Source organism: Centropristis striata, chromosome 21 (assembly GCF_030273125.1).
Source record: "Centropristis striata isolate RG_2023a ecotype Rhode Island chromosome 21, C.striata_1.0, whole genome shotgun sequence".
NCBI lineage: Eukaryota > Metazoa > Chordata > Actinopteri > Perciformes > Serranidae > Centropristis > Centropristis striata.
The window spans coordinates 25,205,625-25,226,017 of record NC_081537.1 but is presented as its reverse complement, the minus strand read 5'-3'; the positions used below and the strand labels follow the sequence as shown (position 1 = coordinate 25,226,017).

Sequence of the window (20,393 nt, the reverse complement as noted above, 5' to 3'; positions counted from 1 at the left end):
ATTCAGAAGTCCATCCACTTCTTTGTGGATTTTAAAGCAGAGGTCAGAACCTTTTGTTTGACTGAGTTAGTTTCTTTTTACCGACAGTTGGTTTTGGATGATAACTGCAGAGATGCTCAAGAGTCGTGTTGAGTTCATCCCTCAGTTACTCACATTGCCGCCCCCGGGAACATGTTTCACATTGGCTTTGGAGCCGCACTTAGACTGGACACTACTAAAGTCCACCTTCTGATCAAGGATTTGCACCTGGAAAAAAAACAAAACGTGAAAACGCTTTTAGATTTTTGAGTGGAGACGAAAAAAGATGATACGATGTGAAACATGCAGGTTTCAGACAGGAACACTGGGCTGGAAACTCTCATTCCCTTTTAGGACCAAACACAGAAACCGTTGGAGGCAGTAAATGATTTTCATCCTTTTTGATCTGCCATTCAAACGTCAGCAAGAGAAAAGAGTCTTTAGCCTTAATTATTTATTTTTTGGTCCAAAAATATCACAACAAAAGATTCTGCAAGAGTAGGCAGTGAAACATTGAACACGTGATGCAGCTACACAAAACTAGAACAAAGACACACACACACACACACACACACACACACACACACACACACTAAAAAGGCAGATCTGAGTTTTGGATCCATGAATTTTTCTCTTTGGAGTCTTTGGAAGCAGAAATGTTCTGATTGGCTGATTTTGGCTACTGGGGTCATAAATAAAGTGAAAAGTACGCTCATTTTCCAACAGACTTCTATACAAGCTGACTTCTTCTTGCAGCCAGTGGAGTCGCCCCCTGCTGGACATCAGACAGAATGCAGGTTTAAGTTACTTCTCAGCCCCGGATGACTAATCCAGAAGCTTTTGATTATGGAAGTGTACCTTTGCAGATTTAGACATTAATGTAGTGGAAATTATAGCGTAAAGGAGAGTAAAAATATAATTTTGGTATTTTAGTAAATAAAGACTTAAACATTACTTTTAAGTTCATATTCTACCTTCTGAACCAGGAATGGATTCATGTTGTTTTCATGTTGTGCAGTGATAACTTTATCCTCAGAAGTAAACTGTAATGTTTGCTTACGACAATTAGTTATTATAATAGTTATAGGGTAATATATTTTCTTGTTTCTCTGCCTAAAACCAACTCTGACTGTTCCGGTTTCTGACTAAATTAAAGCATGTCCTTCAGAGTGTTTGACCACTACAGCAATGTTTTTATAAGTGGGACTCTGCTTAGTTTTTATGTGCACAAACACAGTGATGAAATACAATTTCCAGGTGCCAGTTTCACACTTCAACAGTTGGTAACAGCAACAATGAGAAATGTTGTGGTTTCAAAGGACGTGCAGAAGAAAACTGTAAAGTGGCAAATGTGGCAAACAAAAACATCTTTGCAAATGTTTTCTATGAAAGGAAATACACTAATAACGTGTTTTAAGTCTGCAAATCGTACCAGAAGTATCTATTCTACCTTCTTAAATGGGTTTGTAAAAATTTGTTCTGCACAATTATTTAAATTTGATTGATATCACAATATAGACTAGTGCAATATCATAGTGCAATATTTGTTAAGTTAATATGTGTCAAAATACTGAAAATCATATTTTACAAACGTAAGAAGAATTCTTTGTTTGGTGCAAAAATATCCTGAATCATATCGCAAAATCAGTCAAAATAATCACAGTTAGATATATTTTCCAAATCGTGTAGCCATAGTATTAATGCCATGTTTCTTTTATCAGTAACCATGTGCTGTTGGAAGATAAATTAGATGATAGATTCAGTGTTCGACCTCGAAGTTTAAACTCTTAACCCTTTATCAGGCAAAGTACTATTTTTGGTAACTTCTGGTAATATTTCGAGAAAAAAAGTTGCAAATTTAGTAGATTAAAGTGGCAAATCCACAAGACAAAAAGTCGAAGATTTAAGAGATTTAAAGTGGCAAATCTGCGCGAAAAGTCGCAGATTTACGAAAAAAAGTGGGAAAAAAGCAACTTTTTTCTTGCAGATTCACCACTGTAAATCTCATAAATCTGTGCATTTTTTTCTCGTAGATTTGCCACTTTAATCTCGTAAACTTTTTTTCTCAAAATATTATTTTCGTATGTTTTTTTTTTACACATTCTGGCTGTTTGTAATATCCTCCAATATTCTCTAGGGTTGAAATTTGGAATTTGCAAGTATTTCAATGAGTGCCCTGTTAAGGGTTAAAATGGTGAATCTGGGAGAAAAAAGTTGCTTTTTTCCCACTTTTTTCTCGTAAATCTGCCACTTTTTTCGCACAGAATCGCCGCTTTAAATCTCTTAAATCTGCAACCTTTTTTCTTGTAGATTTGCCACTTTAATCTACTAAATTTGCAACATTTTTCTCGAAATATTACCTGAAGTTACCAAATATAGTTCTTTGCCTGATAAAGGGTTAATATGATTATTTCTGCCTCCAAAGCTTCTCCGTCTCTGAATCTGGATCCAACAGTGTCCCGTTACCTTCCCTCCTCCCGGCTGGTGTTTGATGTTGTCTGTGGAGCCGATCTTGGAGCGGACGTTCTTCAGGTCCGGCATGGGCGCGGCTGCAGCCAGGGGCGCTGGCGGGCGGCTCTTCAGCGAGCCGGGGGATTTGGGCGTGGAGCGCACCACGGCGACCTTCTTCAGCTTGTTGGCCTCGGCCGCTGCCTTAGCAGACTGAGCGGCGCTGGACGGGGACTGGATGGTGCCGGGGCTGCTCTGACCGCTCCCATCTGCAGCAAAGAGTCAGTTTTAAACCAGTCAAACAGTCGTTGAAGGGTAAAGGCTAGACAATAACATCCAGACTAGAAGCTCTACGGACTAGAAGCGGACCAAGTTTGACTCGCTGGATCAGACTGTGGTCTGGTGCCCATGCGAGGCTAAAAGTGACTCTAATGATTGGTTTCCTTATTTCTATTTTTACCTTTTTCATTTTTTGGAGTGGGCGGTTTCTTGGCACTAGCTGCATCATAAAAAAATATGACACATCATAAGTAATCCTTATAAATTAATCCTTATAAAAATCATATAAAAAATTGAACAGAAATGAACACAATGAAAGTGAAGTTCTGGTTCTGGTTCTGCACCTGGCTGAGCTGAAGTTCTGGCAGAAGTCTTGGCTCCGGGGGTTTGAGACTTCGCTCCTCCAAGACTCTGAAAACCAACAAAACAGACGGAAAAGTTGTTCAGTTTACAAAAGAAATGTTGTTTTTGACTCAGAAAGCTCAAATGCAAGAAATCAAATTGAACAAATGAGAATGAAACAGTGAGAGATGAAGGCTTTGGTGAGTTTTTATGGTAATTAAGAATAAAAGAGGAGCAGGTTTGGGTGCATTTATGTTCTGGAGATCGAGCGTCCGTCCTCGTCTCTAGCAGCTGATCTCAGATCTGTACTTACTCCGGGCTGCCGGGGCCCCGTGCTGCTGCTGCTGCTGCTGCCCCGGGCTTTAACAGGGATGGAGCTGATGGATTTGGGGCCGTTTCGGGGGGAGGCGGGTGTTTTGGGGCTCCTGGTGACTAACGACGGTCTTTTAAGGGAAGAGGTTGGTTTGGTGGCAGTTTGAGTCTTTTTTCATGAGGAGGAAAACATAAATGAAACAAACAAAAAGTTCCAATGGCAGTGAACGTAAAACAGAGGAATGACTGAACAAATGAAAAATGATGGAAGTGTAGGCAGGATTATTCTGGTTTGTTACAACATGGGACTCTGTTTTATCGCCCTGGTCGTCATTTCTATGAGACAAAGTAATAATGGGATCAAGGAGCAAAATCCAAAACCAACAACACCACGGAAACAAAGTCAGACAGGAAACAAAAGCTCCAAATGAACATAATCTGTCTCCTAAAACCTTAAAAATCACTGCTACCACAATGATTCATACCCGTTTAGGCACAAAAATTACTTTCAGTTCTTCAGAACATTGCTTTTAGCATTTTTCATGTCATTATTCTGGTTTTCTGGACTACAGATTTACTGTTTTTGGTTCTCTCATTGTGTTACCAGCTGTTTTCATCATTAAAGCATCATTAAAGGCAGCACACACTATCTGCTCAGCAGTAAACAGCAGACAGTCAGAGCAGCAGCTGACATAGTGAAGACACAGATCTTTATCCTCAGGAGGTGGTGGAGACCAAAAACAGAGCTAAAAGAGTGTGAATACTGGACTTCATGAGGTGGAAACAAACACAAAAACTCCAAATCAAAGATCATGTCGCTTAATCAATAGTGTAAGGTCTAAAGTTTAAGAGCATTGAAGGAAACTTCTGCATCTTACTATCTGAAGAATGTGCCTTTTAAATATTCGGAAAATACTGCACCACTGACTTTAGACTGGGTTATCAATCTTTCTGCTGTCTCGAGATAGAAATGCACCAAACAATGCAACTGAACACACCTCAGTTTAAGACCAGCACACCCAAAGGGGCACAGAAAGGTGGAAGTACACGTGCTGTTTACAGAACGAGGGCGCAAGATGTGAAAACGACAACAGAGTCAGACTGAAACTAACAATAGCCGTGTTTCCATTAGGGGAAAGAGCATGTGTAATAAACCAGAATTCTGCCTTTAATAACAAAGAAATGATGCCAGTGTTTTGGGTCTCGTACCTTATCTGCAGAGCCGTTATCCATCTTTGGAGCTGCAGACAGAAGAGAAGCAGATGTTTAATATCGTTCATATCTCTGTTAGTTCTTTGGCTACCAGGTGAGTGCCTAAACACGTTCACATGGCAAAGAACTGAAACCAAACCAACGTTGGTGATGTGCAGCATGCATGGTGACACAAAGTGCTCGTGAAAAAACAACAAAAAGTGGATTTTTTTTATTGTTCTTGGGGCTGCATGACCAGCAGAGTGAGCAGAGATGGAGACATGAAAGAAAAAAGTGGGGAGGGAGGACAACAAGCTTCTCCTCGGGTCAAAGTTAACGTCCAATAGAAACAAGTCGGAGGGAGAGTGCAGCATGACAGACAGTAGAAGCTGCGTTTTAAAGAAACAAGTGGAAGGAGTTAACTGAAGAGGACTCTGAACTGGTGAATGTGACGGCACACAGACCTTTGAAAATAGCGACCGGCACCAAAGACTTTCTGGCTGGGGGAGTTCTCTGGAGCTCGGTTGTACCGGCGGTCTGAGCCACACTCGTGTCTGAGTCATTAGAAATGTCAGGCTGTGAATAGCCGGCCCTGTGTGAGCGTGAGTCACCGCGGCTGGTTAAAAGGCTTTCCTTCTCGGAAATGTTTTCTGAATGAGAGTCAAACTGTGGCAGAGTTTCTGAGGGGGTGTTTCTGGACTGTTCCAGCTCCTCTCCTTGATTGACCCACGTCTTTCTGTCCCCGATGGACGTCAGGTCCTCCAGAGCGGCGCTGCGCACCAGAGACAGGTTGGTGATCTCCGTCAGACACTCGGAGGCGTCCAGGCTGATCGCCCGCTGAGAGTCCACGGCTCCGGGCCGCTCGGGGCTCCTCCCACTGGCCGGGACGTCCCGCCTGACCTCTGCCCCGCTGCCCAGGTCTTCAGAGGCCCATAAAGACTCACTCAGCCTCTTCCCACACTCCCCCGCCGCCTCGTTTCCGGCGTTCAGAGAGCACGACGCTCCCATGAAGCTGGCGTCCTCCCCTCCTCCTGATCCGTCGCTCGCAAACGCAAATTCACCGCTCGCAGCTCCAGAGTCAGCAGAGAAACAGATTAATGATGACATTCACAGCACTTGTTTTCCATCTCCCCATTAAAATAATAAAAAAAGAATGAATAAAGAAGTGAACAGAACTGAAATAAAGACATTTGTAATGTTTGAGAAACTGAGGAGGAGCTACAGAAGGTGAAGATGCAGACGTGATCAGTGTTCAGGGGAAAAAAACTTCACATGAAAATAAAATGAGATGGAAATGAGTTAATGCATCAACAGACAGACAGACAGACAGACAGACCACTAACATGTTTAACTTCACTGTAAAAAAGTGTTTAAAATATGAAATGAAATCTTTCTGAACATCTCCTTATATTATATTATAAATGAAACCCTCCCAAAACCACTGAAACAAACTATTAAAGATCTATATAAGAAGTGTTTAATTAAAAGTGTATAATAAAAAATATATGTATGAAAATTGATGCAATTAGTTAACATTTAAATTAAACATTAATTACCTCAGATACATTTATTTTTAAAAATAATATTTTTCCTCCTTTTTGCCTTTAAATTATGGATAAAAACATATGTATATCAAGTCATTTTTAACATTAATATAGAATACAATGTCTTACAACTTATCCTAAAAATAAAAGGAGAACATAAAGAATAATAAATAAAGCTAAGTAACTTTTAAGCTCGGTCAGTTGCTGAGCATTTTTAAATAAAGAATAAATAAAAATAAAATAAATTATCTAAAATATATGTTTTCATATTGGCACATATCAGACAACATCTCTGCAATAAATTAATTATTAAATAATTAAAGCTTCACAAACTATTTTTACAACAACAATAGGTCAAATAAATAATAATAATAATAATAATAATAATGCAAAAACCTTGTTAGAAGTAGATTTTGCTTCTCTCTTGTAAAAGCAATTAATTGGCAACTTTAATGATTCTCTATATAGTTTCTTTAACTTTAATAATATAACGTTTAATTACAAACTAAGAGTTAGTTTGCCAGAACAGATATCTCCGTTGTGATTTAGTTTTTCTTAATTATGTTTTTTTGTGTGTGAAGTTCAGTGAAAATCCCAAAAATGACTGTTGGACTGTTTCAATAAGACATCTTGAATTTTCTTTTTTTTGCTAAATCATATATTTACATTGTGCACTGATGAGAAAATTAATAAAAATGATGCTTATTTATTTATTTTATCTGTTTTCTGGTAAATTTAGTAATTACATGTAATGAATCAATGTAAAATGACCTTTTTAAATGTTGACATTTATTTTAAATCAAACCCTTTAAGTGTTCATGTATCAGACATATTGGAGCTTTATCTACCTGTCCTCATATTCTGCAGTAAATATTAAACCTGAGCGGGTGGATGGATCATGACCTACCTGTTGGAGCGGCTCCTCCTCCTGCTGCTGTTTGGACACGAAGAGACAAAAGGAAGAAGACAGTAATCAGTAAAGAGTTTCTGTCAGTCAGGCAGATTAATGCTCTGAGAAATCAATATGAAGCCGCACAGCGAGCATTCAGTTAATGCACAAAGCAAATAACTGTTAAATATATATCACTCAATAACATAAAGATGGATTGTTGGGCTGACGTGGTGCAGCGGAGCCTCGGCTGCTGCAGCTGCTTTAACATTATTCTGATGCATCTGTTGAACAGATCACAGCCTGCCGCCGCGGTCTGGCTCAGACCTCACCCTCAAATAGCCACCAGCCCACCATCTGACCAGCTTTTAATGTTTATGTTTTAAAGAAAGGGGGATGTTTCAGTCTTTTTCTGATCATGTTTCAGTTCAGAAGCAAATTATCATCAAACCGTCAGAGCAAGCACGAAGAAAAGAAGAAGCCAAAGAATAAAACGACTTTTCCAATTAAGATTCTGAAAGAAAAAAAGCTTAATTTACAATCAGGACAAGCAGAAGAGAAGCTTTGGTCAGAAAACAGAAAGGAAGAGCTCGATGAGAAGACTGACACCTCTCTGACGTCTGAAGCTTCAGTTAGCTTAGCTTAGCTTAGCATAAACACTTCATATATCACTATATATTTCTTCGTGTTAAATCTCAACTTGAAGAGTAATTAAAGCTGTCGGCTAAATGTACTGGAGTTAAAAATACAATATTTGCCTCAAAATGTAGTGAGGTAGAAGTATGAAGTTACATAAAATGGAAATACTCAAGTAAAGTACAAGTACCTCCAAATTGTACTTAATTACTTAGTAACATTCCACCACTGGTCTTTATTAACTGGTCTTTTAATGGCTGCAGCTTCACATTTCCCACTAAGACACACAGAGTGGTGTTAATCTTCTCATGCAAGAAAGCAAATCTATTTCCCAAAATGTCAAATGAGGAAAACAACTGAATGCACAAGCAGCTGAAAGGAGGCGGGAGCTGAGAGCTGAGAGAGCGGGGCGGAGGGAGCGGAGGGAGCGGAGGGAGCGGAGGCGTACCCATCGGCCCCTCGTCCTCACACGAGGCGCTCTTTGTTTGCGAGAGCTCGGGCGCTTCAGCTGCGACGCCGCCGTCCTCTGCAGACGTCTCTACTGCAGGAGAAACAGTCAGTCAGTCAGAGGAAAGAGGAAAAGTTCAAACCTTCAACTTGCCCCTAATCTGACAGTTTACTGGAGCTGAATCAGCTGTGAACCGACTCCCGCTGACCTCCTGTTGAGGTATTTGTCACGTTTGTGGGAGCTGGTTAACAGATCAAGGAGCTGCTGAACAACCTGACGACCCTGAACTCACCACGCTGTCACGCTCAGTGTTGGTGATCAAAGCGAGCTGACCAGACTTTAGCTACTGTGGCTAATTCTCACAGGCACACAGAGACAGTATTTTCCATGTTAAACGACCACATGTGTGATTATTTTAGCTGGGAAGTTCAGTTCTTGTTGCACTTTGTTTGGTTTGTACAAAAGAAGAAAGCAGGTTAAAATAATTCATCAGCAAACTGAAACAACAGCAAACTGACACAAGACAAGCTGGAAATAATAAAAAAGGGTGAGGTGGAAGAAAATCAACAAACAAACATGAACGTTTCTTCAGTTAAATCTGAAACAAAAGGAAAGTTATTGATAAAAGAAGAGAAACTGAAACAAGCTGAACAGAGTTAGTGAGAGAAGTCTCTACCGGCTGTCAGCTCGTCCTCATACAGTTCAGACGGTTTCGCTCCGTTTTCACTGCAGAGAGACGCTTCGTCCTCTGAGGAGGAAACAGACACTGAAGGGTTAACGAGACAGAAGATGATCTTCCTGTAAAACTGAATCAAAAAGGTTAAAACATTTGCATCAGTCAGATCGTAGAAAGGTTTAAGGTTTGAACAGTTACAACAAATTCAAACAGACATTATCTTTAACAAACACGTTAATTAACCCTTTGGAGTTTGGGTTATTATTTTCTCTCTTTCTGTTTGTATATAAACTGTCTTTACCAGGTCATGTTTGGTATCAACCTCACCTTTATGACCTGATTATTATTGTTCACTTTGACTGACTGGATCAACAATTAGAACCAAAAATAACAACAAAAAACATAAAATCTGATTTAAATTTATTTTATTTCATTTCATTTCATTCATTCAACTTTTTTACTTATCTCCAGAATATTTTTTTTGTTTTTCCTTCTTAAATGATTTTTTCCCCTAGTAAAAGCTTTTATTTTTTCCCAGTTAAAGTTTTATTTTTTCCTTGTTAAAGTTTTTTTTTTTACTTTCATAAAGTTTCATTTTTTTCGAAGGTTAAGTTTTTATTTTTTCCCGGTAAAAGTTTTTCTTTTTTCCGTTATTGTTTTTCAGTTTTCAGGTAAAATTTTTCTTACTGCGTTTCCCCCGTTAAAGTGTTTTTTTGTTTGTTTGTGGAATAACAAAAATAATAATAATCTGATTTTATTAATCAGAACACGATCATGCTCAGTGAAAAACTGTAAATGTTGGTTCCAAATCTAACATCTCAGAGGTAAAATGAGGAGAACATCTCGTTCTATATATTTATATTAAATACACTGTCGCACATAAAGTTGGAATATTTTATTTTTCAGACACAATCCTGTTAATTGTGCTTTCATATTTATTATAATATGTTTGGAAAATATTCATTCATAAAGTTTTGAGAAGATATAAACTTAGGAAAAAGTATTTTATTCCAACTTTGTGTGTACACTGTAAAAAAATGTTTGTAGAAATTACAGTAAACCCCTTTCAAATTACATCAGAAATAGAGCTAAAAATAAAAATTGAATATCACCGTAGTAGATGACTTTAATAACTTTAAATCAAAGAATAGTACAAAACTTTTAAACTGTAGAAAACAGTCATATAAAATTAAGAAATAGCATAATGTCACAAGGACACAGTTGCCCCAAAAATAAAGGGACTACTCAGTCTAAATTACAGTGTCATTTACAGTAGAAACCCACTCAGTCATTTTTTTAAGGTGAAGTTCTGGCAACCACAGCTGCCGGTATTTTACTGTAAATTAAACAGATTTTTTTTACAGTGTATATGTGACCTTATCTCCAGTTTTACTTGTTCTATCGTCATCAAACAGACACTGTCATGGAGTTTGAAGCAGAACTTTAACAGCAGGAAACACTGATGAAGGTTTGACGCTGTGATGTTTTGTGATGTTTGGGCGATGCTTAACTTCCTGCAAAAAATGACGTTATGCAATAAGCTGCAACGTCAAACAATCAAATTTACATTTCCTGCAGAGCAATTTTTAGGTGATGCTGCTTTTCTGCTGTTTACGTCCTGATAATTTGCAGTAAAATCTTTTCTCAGCCTGATAAACCTTCAGATTCATCAACCTCAACCAGCTCCTGAATAATATTGAATCATAACTTTGCACCTTCTGCCGGTATTTTACTGTAAATTAAACAGATTTTTTTTTTACAGTGTATATGTGACCTTATCTCCAGTTTTACTTGTTCTACCGTCATCAAACAGACACTGTCATGGAGTTTGAAGCAGAACTTTAACAGCAGGAAACACTGTGACATCATGAAGCTGTGATGTGATCGTGACTCCAGAGGGTTAAACTGCTCTACATTCACCTTTAACACACAGCTAACTAACACTAACACTAACACTACCTCTACAGACTCAGGTACTCACTCTGTGCTGCTCCGCTGGTTACCGTGCTGTCTACCCCTGCAGACGGAGCGGACTGAGTCTGCTGCTGCTTCCTGTCTGCATACGACATGATGTGGGGTGGGAACGGGGAGAACGAGCGCACTAGAGAAGGCTGTAGGCTGGGGAAGGCTAGGCTACGCACTAATGGGCCGTATGGTTGATAAGGATGGACGAGAAGAAGAAACTGGAACTGATTATTAGCTGCCAAGCTGAACAATCTGTCTACAAACAGCTCGGCCGTTCTCCCTGTCACTCATTAAATCTGCCTCTTCATGTTTAAAGGGCTGATTATTGATGCAGGATGCAGCAGGAGCTCCTGACCCAGATGTCTGGATTACAGCTGCATGTCTTCTTCTGCCCATTATGTAAAAGTGGGATTAAAACAAAGTAGAGCTGAAACTCTGCAGAGCTCCATCTGAACGCTTTATAAGGAGCTGTGGTTCTGTGCAAGGCTGTGTTTGTTGTTTAAAGATGCACGCCCAAAAGAAAAGACGTGCACATCAACAGGACTTTGGAGCGACTCACAATCTTTTCATGAAGGAGGTTAAAGTACGATAACACAGTTTATAGGACAATATATTTTCCCAGAAACTATCACGATAAACGATAATATCGTTGTATCGATGTTATAATTTTTTAGTTTTAGTTTTATAACCATATTAGAGCATAGTAAATTCATCCTTTTCCACAACAATGAATTTTTAAATCTGGAGAATATTAAACATTGGAATTGAAATGTGGAAAAAATGACGTTATGCAATAAGCTGCAACTTCAAACAATCAAATCTACATTTCCTACAGAGTCATTTTTAGGTGATGCTGCTTTTCTGCTGTTTACGTCCTGAAAACTTGCAGTAAAATCTTTTCTCAGCCTGATAAACCTTCAGATTCATCAACCTCCTGAATAATATTTAATCATAACTTTGCACCTTCAGCCTGTTGGATGTCTGTTTCTGCTCTGAGCATCAGGTGAGTTTACTTTCATCTTTTTTGACAAAAATGGTGTTTCTGTTGTTTTGTTGCTCTGATCTACAAACTTGCGACTATTGCATCACTGAGGATCTGCTTCTCTGTTGCCCTTCTAGAAGTTTCTTCCATTTCTTTCCTGTCCGAGTGTTTTTTGGAGAGTTTTTGGAAGCTACAGACTGTAAATCTTTGTGATATTTGGCTCCTGCAAAAAATGACGTCATGCAACAAGCTGCAACGTCAACAAACCACATTTAAATTTTCTGCAGATTCATTTTTAGTTGATTCTCCTTTTCTGCTGTTTACATCCTGATAACTTGCAGTAAAATCTTTTCTCTCAGCCTGATGAATCTTCACAATCATCAACCTCGACTTCCTGATAATATTTAATCGTATATTTGCACCTGCAGCCTGTTGGATCTCTGTTTCTGCTCTATCAGGTGTGTTTACTTTCATCTTTTAGCCCAAACTGAGGAGCATCTTTGTTGGCAAAACTGTTTCACTGCTCTGATCTTCAGACATGCAACTATTGCATCACTGAGGATCTGCTTCTCAGTGGCTCTTCTAGAAGTTTCTTCCAGTTCATTCCAACTGTTTCTAGAGAGTTTTTCTCAGCTGAATGGAGGACAAAGTGCGTCGTGTGCTGCACAGACTGTAAATCTTTGTCATATTTTGCTGTATAAATAATAACGGTGTGCTGACCTTTCATCTTGGCGTCCCCGGGGCTTCTGTGTCCCGCCTGCACGCCGTTCTCCTGGTGGTGCTGGTCGTTGATGGTCATGTTGGCGAGAGAGGAGCTCATGGTGTCTCCGGAGCTGTAGCTGTTGGAGGCGTTGTTCATGTAGTCCATTGCCGGTCGCAGGTCAGGCTGCAGGACGGCCACAGACACACAGACGGACAGACAGACAGATAGAAGGAGGAGATGAAAGTTATTCCAGGATGAAACATATGACGAGTCACACGTTTCTGCTGAGCGGCGTGCAGGACGAGTCCGTCACCTCCACATGTAAACAGACACTGAGTGGGTTATTTTTACAGCGTGACGTGAAGACTCAGCTTCATGTTACAGACTGACAGATAAAAATAGTCGCTGTGTCCATGTGCACCACGCTCTCACTGTCATTACTTCCTAAACAACCACGACTGAACCTGAACCGGCTCAGAGCTGCAGGAAACTCTTTATAACTGACAGATTAACACAAAACTAACACAGTTTATTACTTACAGTCATGGAAAAAAATATTAGACCATTTTTTTCTTCAATTTCTTGTTCATTTTAGTGCCTGGTACAACTAAAGGTACATTTGTTTGACAAATATCTATCTATAAAAGCAAGAAGCGTCTGTGTGTGTGTGTGTGTGTGTGTGTGTGTGTAGGGCATATTCGCTGACCGTTAGTCAGACTGACCTAAGATTTCGTATGTGGTACCTCAGACTTGTACTTTAGTAAGTACTTGAGTAAATGTACTTAGTTACATAGTAACTGTGCGACAGGAAGTTGCGTCCTGAGTCAGATCTCATAAAAAGAGGATTATTTGTCAGATTAAAGACAAGCAGCTTGTTACATCAGCAGATTCACTCCGAATCTCTCTCTCTCTCTCTCTCTCTCACACACACACACACACACACACACACACACACACACACACAGATTATGTCGTAATAAACTGCTCTTTCCTTCCGTGTTTGTTGTGATTTATTTATTTTTGCTGCCTCAGAAACACTTTAATCTGTCAGCTGCTGCAGGAGGAAGCGGCAGACTGTTTATATCATGAGTTTTTACAGTTTATCAACAGTCAGCAACAGGAAGTAATCTGATTACTATGTTTAATATGTTTGTTGGTGGTGAAAGAAACTGAGTAGATTCGCACAGTGTCCTCTGGTTAGGTTTAAGGTACTTTGACATTTTGAAGAAAGAAAGAAAGTTTTGTCCTTTTTCTCCTCTACATTTATCTGACTGCTGCAGTTACAAGTTACTTTACAAATTTATTTATAGCAAAATATGAAAAGTTTACAAACTAAAACACTAAACCAGAGTTGTTTTCCACCTAAGAGACATTTCTCCTCTAAACGTAAATAATTCTTGTAGCATTAATGTTTTGAGTCTGAAAGATTTGGGTTTTTTAAGGTTGATACTGATTTTAAAGAGGAAAAAAACACAGCTAACCGATATAAACTATATGGAGTACAATTTTGAGCTGGAATAAAAACTTTTTTTATGTGGATTTACCGTTATGACTCTGCAAAGGTGCTCTGAAGGCTCAGTTATTTAACAGTAACTTCATTAAGTAATATTTAACATTATTATGCACGGTCGCCCATAAAGTTGGAATAATTTTGTTTTCAGACACAATCCTGTTTTATTCCAACTTTAAGGGGCACTGTGTACATGCAGTGAATTTTGTGCATTAACGTAAGTAAAGAATTATTTGTGCATCGTGATTCAGATCTGCTCCAAAATTTAAAGTGTTTTTATTCTGCCCATGATAAACTCTCACTCCAAATTTCATTAAAATCGGCGCAGCAGTTTTTCTGTTATCCTACTGACAAACAAACAAACAAAGAGAGCCAAAAACACTTAAAAACTCGACTATAATATAAGTCACATATAATAATATATTATTATCACATATGATAATATATTAGTTAAAGGACCACACTTCTGCAGTGCTTTTGATACTTCAAGTACATTTTGTAGTAAAACTTGCAGCATTTTTACTTGTTTAATGACTTTCCTTCACATTAAAGCAGAGCCCCCCCACTCCTCTTTAGTTTTTCCCCACAAACTCTTCTCAGTGATGCAATCGCCTCTTTACAGCCAGTAATGCCCAAACTGTTGCCGTGGTAACTCAGGACCATAAAGGCGCCTTGGCTCGGCTGTGTGACCTTCCTCTCTGTGTACATTCATATCTGCTGACCTCGGCTGTTTGAACAACGTCTGCAGCACAAACGATGTGAACGGGACAAGACGAGGCCAAAGAACACTTCAGATTTAAAAACATCCTCCGTCTGAAACTATAAATCTCCAGTTAATGTCTGTAAGACGAAAAAACAGAAGTCTGGTGATATAAATGTCAATAAACTCCATAAAAAGAACAAAACCACAAACTAATTTAATCCTACTAAGTATAATCTTCTTCCTCTGAGCCACAGAGCTCCACCAAAAACACACACTGATCAAAAACACGCACTGCAGTTAGTTTTGACTCAGTCTCACACACACACACACACACACACACACACACACACACACACACACACACACACACACACACACACACACACACACGCATACATAATTTTTTTCATTTCACCTTTATTCAGGGAGGGCCACTTGAGAGCAAGCTCTCATTTCCAGTGGCGCCCTGATTACAGCACAAATACAATTCAACACATTACAAGAAAATAGTGCCAACAAAGTCACTATCTGCTCATGTTTGTTTGATGAATGCTGCAGTGTTCAGAAGGAGCAGAAACACTTTTCTTTTTCTCTATGTGAGAAAATAGAATATTGACAGTTTGCATAATCCTGGTGAAATAAATTGACATTTTTAAGCGCTACAAGATCCAAACATCACTAAAGTTTATGCAGGAGAGGCAATAAAAACAAAAGGAATGGTCAACTTATGCAAGAAAATATTCCACCTAAAAATTTGCCAGTGATGCATTATTATTATTATTATTATTATTATTATTATTATTATTATTATTATTATTATTAGTTTATTATCAGCATTATTGTTATTGTTAATATTATTAATTTTCTGCTCATTTTATCTGTTCCTTGTTGGTATTAATTCTTTGTATTCTTATACATTTTATTTGTTTTTTATTTTTATTTTTTATTATTATTATTATTATCATTGTTGTTGTTGTTGTTTTGCTTATTTTGTGTGTTCCTTGTTGGAATTAATTCTATGTATTTTTTTAAATTGATGTTCTTTATTTTTTTAATTATTATTATTATTATTATAAATATTATTATTATGTTTTCTGTGTTTTCATTTAATTATTTATGCTTCATTTATTTATTTATTTATTTTTTCTTTTAAATTATTGATTTCTCTCATTCTTCATTAACTTAACAGTAGATGTCTTTATTTCTATGCACTATGATTTATTCTGTCAAAGTAAAACATTTTAACTCCTCCTGAGCAAAATCACCTTATACAACAATTTAAAATTTTTGGGATATTCTGCACAGAGTCCCAACTTCTTTGGGATGGCGGTTGTAGAAGCTTTAACCTTTTTTCTTCTTCTTGTCTTTCTTAAAAAAACAACTTCTTATTAATAAATTATCTTGGAATAGTAACATAGTACAACATTTTACTGCCATTAGCTGAAATGAATATAAAAAATGTACAACTGTGGATCTGAAGATGTTTAGAACAGATATTCAGGTCAATAAAATTGCCTATTTTAATTGCTTTGCAAATCAAATAAATGCTTTAAAAGAGAACCTAGCTGTGTTTAAAGCAGGTGGGTTGTCGGTGCACTTCTTACTAGGCTTTTTAAAAACAAATCTTAATATTTGTGATTTTTAAAAAATATTTAATGCTCAAGATAAGTGGTTCTGATCTTGATAATCTGAAGACTGAATTTCAGATTTCTGCTCTAACCGATCAGGAGACCCGCCCACTGACCAGAAGCCCCGCCCCCCAACATCACTGTGAGTCAACACTGAAGCAACATTATTATTAGCCGTTAATTTAACATTTGCATTAAGGAAAAACACAAATTTAAGAGTTATTATCTCTATAAGTTGACTTACAGCCTGCACAGCTGCATCGATCTCTCCCACGCTCTCGGACACTTTCATGCCTTTTTTTGTCATTTTTCTGGCTCCGGTGCAGGAACACAACGCCCCCATTCTTAATCCGGCCCACAGAGCTCTGATTGGACCTTTTCTATCCCCCAACAAACGGTGCCAACAGCAGACCTACAGTGATGGCAGCGCTGGAGATCTGAGCAGCGATTCAAAGGTCTCAAGCCAGCTGAGAGCCACACACACACACACACACACACACACACACACACACACACACACACACACACACACACACACACATTGATACACACAAACACACACACACACACACATAAATTGACACACTCATACACACACACACACACACACACACACACACACATACATTGACACACTCACACACACACACACACATAAATTGACACACTCATAAACACACACACACACACACACACACCCATTAATGGTCTTGTCTTTACATGGGGGTTGTAACACTAAGAAGAACTTAAAATAACAGCAGACTTGTCCTTTAAAAAGATGCATTTAAAGGAACAGTGAGTGAAGATTTATTATAAACCATAAAGAGATGTCTGTGCGTCCCATAGAAATCCTGATGAATACTGAAGTCTGAGCGCTCCGGGACAGGACGGCCATTGTAGCGTTACACATGACAGAATCCAAACAACAAGAGAGCGAGCTGCACTCACTGCCAACAAAGACTCTGAGGACTCGCTCACATCCTGCAGCTCAGAGAGCAAACACTATCCGCTGATAAGAGCTGGATCCTGCTGCTGCTGCTGGTTATATTTACATTAGTCTGTAGCAGCTTTTATTACAGGAGTCGGTCTGAGTCAGACTCTAAACCTGAGAGTTAGTCAGGGGGGTCCAGGCTTCATAATTTGCTCTGGGACAAAAACACACACACATTTCACCTGCTGCAGAAAGAACGTGACAGCGCTCTTTGTCGCAGCTTGATGAGGGGCAGAGAGGTTTCAGAGGTCTGCTGATGCAGCTCGTTCCTCTCAGGGGCGTGTGAAAATATAATCTTGGCTCCCGAGCAAACCAGCTAAGACGGTCTGAGAGGAGCCGGTCAACAGGGTGTTGACACAGCTCCAGGAGCAGCAGCAGGACAGGCTCAGACTGAGTGTTTCTGCCCACACAGTGTGATGCAGCAAAGTGGGCAAAATGCTTTCTGTTAAGTGATTATACACATAAACCAACAAACATGACAGGCACGAACGAAAAGATGCTTTTAGGGCGTTTTCACAATCCGAGTCCATCTGGTTTGTCTGAATCAGTGTGAAATTTATAATATTTAGTCAAGTTTCCTTCACAGAGCAGATTGGTCTCCCCTCATAAACAACAGTATAGATCGTTTGTACAGGCAGCAGAATCCGACTCATATTTACGTTTCAGACTTTCCTCTGCTCCATCTTGCTGACGTAGCAGTAATGATTGAGGGTGATGTGGAGTTTTAATGGTGATGTCACACTCAGGGAGGGAGGGAGGGAGGAGAACAGGTCCAACAAACTGAAGAGAACAGGTTTGTCACAAGAAAGACACAAAATGACAAAAAAAAGACGTAAAATGACCAACAAATACACAAAATTACAAAAAAAAGACACAAAATGGTAAAAAAAAAAAAAAAGTAAAATGGCAAAAAAAGAACCAAAATAAGATACAAAATTACAAAAAAAGACACAAAATGATCAAAAAAGACACAAAATGGTGAAAAACAGGCATAATATTACAGAAAAAAAGACGTAAATCACCAAAAAGGACACAAGATTACCAAAAAAGACACAAAATGACCAAAGGACCTTTCTAAAACAAAAATGATAACGGACAGAATGAGAGCAGGAGAACAGCGTTGGTTTCCCATGTAAAACAAAAGTTAACAACTTTTTCTGTCGTCCTCCTAACTCATTCACTTCATTTATTTCCTGTTTAAACTGTCTTTTAGAGCTTTTGTAGCCTAAATCCACAGAAACTGCAGCTTTTTTAGCAGTGAACCGTACGGGTATTATGGAGATCCTGTTGTGTAGAAATGTAAGCGGACCAAATAAAAAAAAAAAAAGATTTGTTGAGCAGCGTATACGAAGGCGAGGGCTGGAAAAATACTCGCAGATGTATTTCTTATTGGTTGGAAAGTTGGAAATAAAAAAAGAAACACAAAGCCAAATACACCATGAAATATTGCTGTGACGTTTTTTTTTATCCTGACTCTGATCTGATCTATCGTGCACAAATTCTTCTCCAGTTGATCTCCAATTATTTTATAAACGTCTTTTGTTTTTGTCACTTTATTCAACATCTCGAATTCAACCGCACTGACATTCACAAGCGAGTTCCATTGAAACGGACTAAACTTTGGGTTGTGAAAGCATCTTTAGATGCACTAAAGGTTTTTGGAGTTGGACCCTTAAATTAAGATAGACAGTAAATCTGAACCAAACTTGATCCCTAACACTAACCTAAGGACTACAGGACACACTTACACTAGCAGGATGTTTTCAGACAGATTTCGTACAAATAATTAATTGTTTATTCTATAAAAGTGACCTTCACAGGTTTACAGTCTTAAAATCGCTTCTACTGTCACAAAACCCCCCAAAATATTCAGTTTACTATCATATAAAACAAAGAAAATCCTCACATTTTAGAGGATGGAGACAGATTTTCTTTAGCAAATTATCTTGAAAAAATATTTAAATGATTAATTCTTGTCAAAATGTTTTCTTTGATATTCGATTAATTGTTTCTATTATTTTCCTGAGCAGAATGACACATATTTTCTGGTTCCCTGCTGCCTTTTTATGGTATTTTACATGATTAGAAACTCAATATTTGTGTGTTTAGACACCTGAAGAGATAATCTATAATCATTAGCTGCAGACATCGATAAATCAAAAAGACCAATCACGGTTCAGCTCTAATTCAAGGCAGAGAAAACAACTGAAACCTAAAAAATAGTGCAAAATGACAAAGACAAAGATATTTCTTTAACATCGACATGAAAGAGAGAAAAGCAGTGAATCTTTTAGCTGAAAGCAGAGAATATTTAACATTTCTCTGATCATTTTAATGCCTGACGAGCTGATTCTTGGTGTATTTGTGCTGAAACAGACAAACAGAAACAAAGGTTTGTGCTGTCGTGCTCGTAGCTCAGCTGAGAGACGATGATGCTGCTCTCATGCTCGGCTGCTCCTGCATCTCTGACCTACTTTCCTCCTCCAGCAGCCTCCAGCAGCAGCAGACCGGCTCCACCTTCCTCCAACAGGCCCGGCCCGCGCTGGGCGGAGGGTGGGGGGGCGGTGGAGGTGGAGCCGTTTCCATTTTGCCCTCCGTCTCTCTAAGTGCTGCAGGGAAACATCTTGCTGCTGGGACTCAGCAGTCTCTTTTATTTACCCTCTTTGTTTCGTTACCTGCAGGGTGTTCACCACATCCTGCTACCTCTGCACACATCCTCATCCTCCTGTCAGACTCTAAAAACAAGACGTTACATAATCAAAGTCTGACTTTCACTTCCAGTTTGCACAAGGAGGAAAAGACACGACAGCATGATGCATCTCCTCCGCCTGAGACGGAGCAGGACGACAACACATCATACTGCTACTGTTTCTGCTCCGCACAGAACCAAAGGTCTCCTTTTACACATTGCAATTTTCTAGCCGATCACCGATTTTTAAAAAGCCTGACCTGCCGATTCCGATTTTGGCCGATACCGATTTTTTTATAACTCACAGCATACACCTTCAATGTTTGAATCTTATTTTATTGAAAAACAATAACACACACAGCAGTATTTCCCTTTAACAAATAAAGGAAATCACAATGTCTGAGGTAGTTAATAAAATATTGAACTTAAAATAATTTAC

At 38.7% G+C, this 20,393-nt stretch overlaps 1 protein-coding gene across 1 annotated transcript in view; it reads right to left on the bottom strand.

The window, feature by feature from the left end:
* Positions 1 to 16,617, bottom strand: part of mapta (microtubule-associated protein tau a) — a 30,350-nt gene extending 13,733 nt beyond the window's left edge. Inside the window, 9 exon segments of the mRNA XM_059324274.1 lie at positions 154 to 246; positions 2,485 to 2,735; positions 3,090 to 3,156; positions 4,609 to 4,640; positions 7,042 to 7,068; positions 8,108 to 8,200; positions 8,784 to 8,855; positions 12,451 to 12,616; positions 16,519 to 16,617. Coding sequence (XP_059180257.1) covers positions 154 to 246; positions 2,485 to 2,735; positions 3,090 to 3,156; positions 4,609 to 4,640; positions 7,042 to 7,068; positions 8,108 to 8,200; positions 8,784 to 8,855; positions 12,451 to 12,616; positions 16,519 to 16,617 — 900 coding nt within the window.
* Positions 16,618 to 20,393: the final 3,776 nt, after the last annotated feature.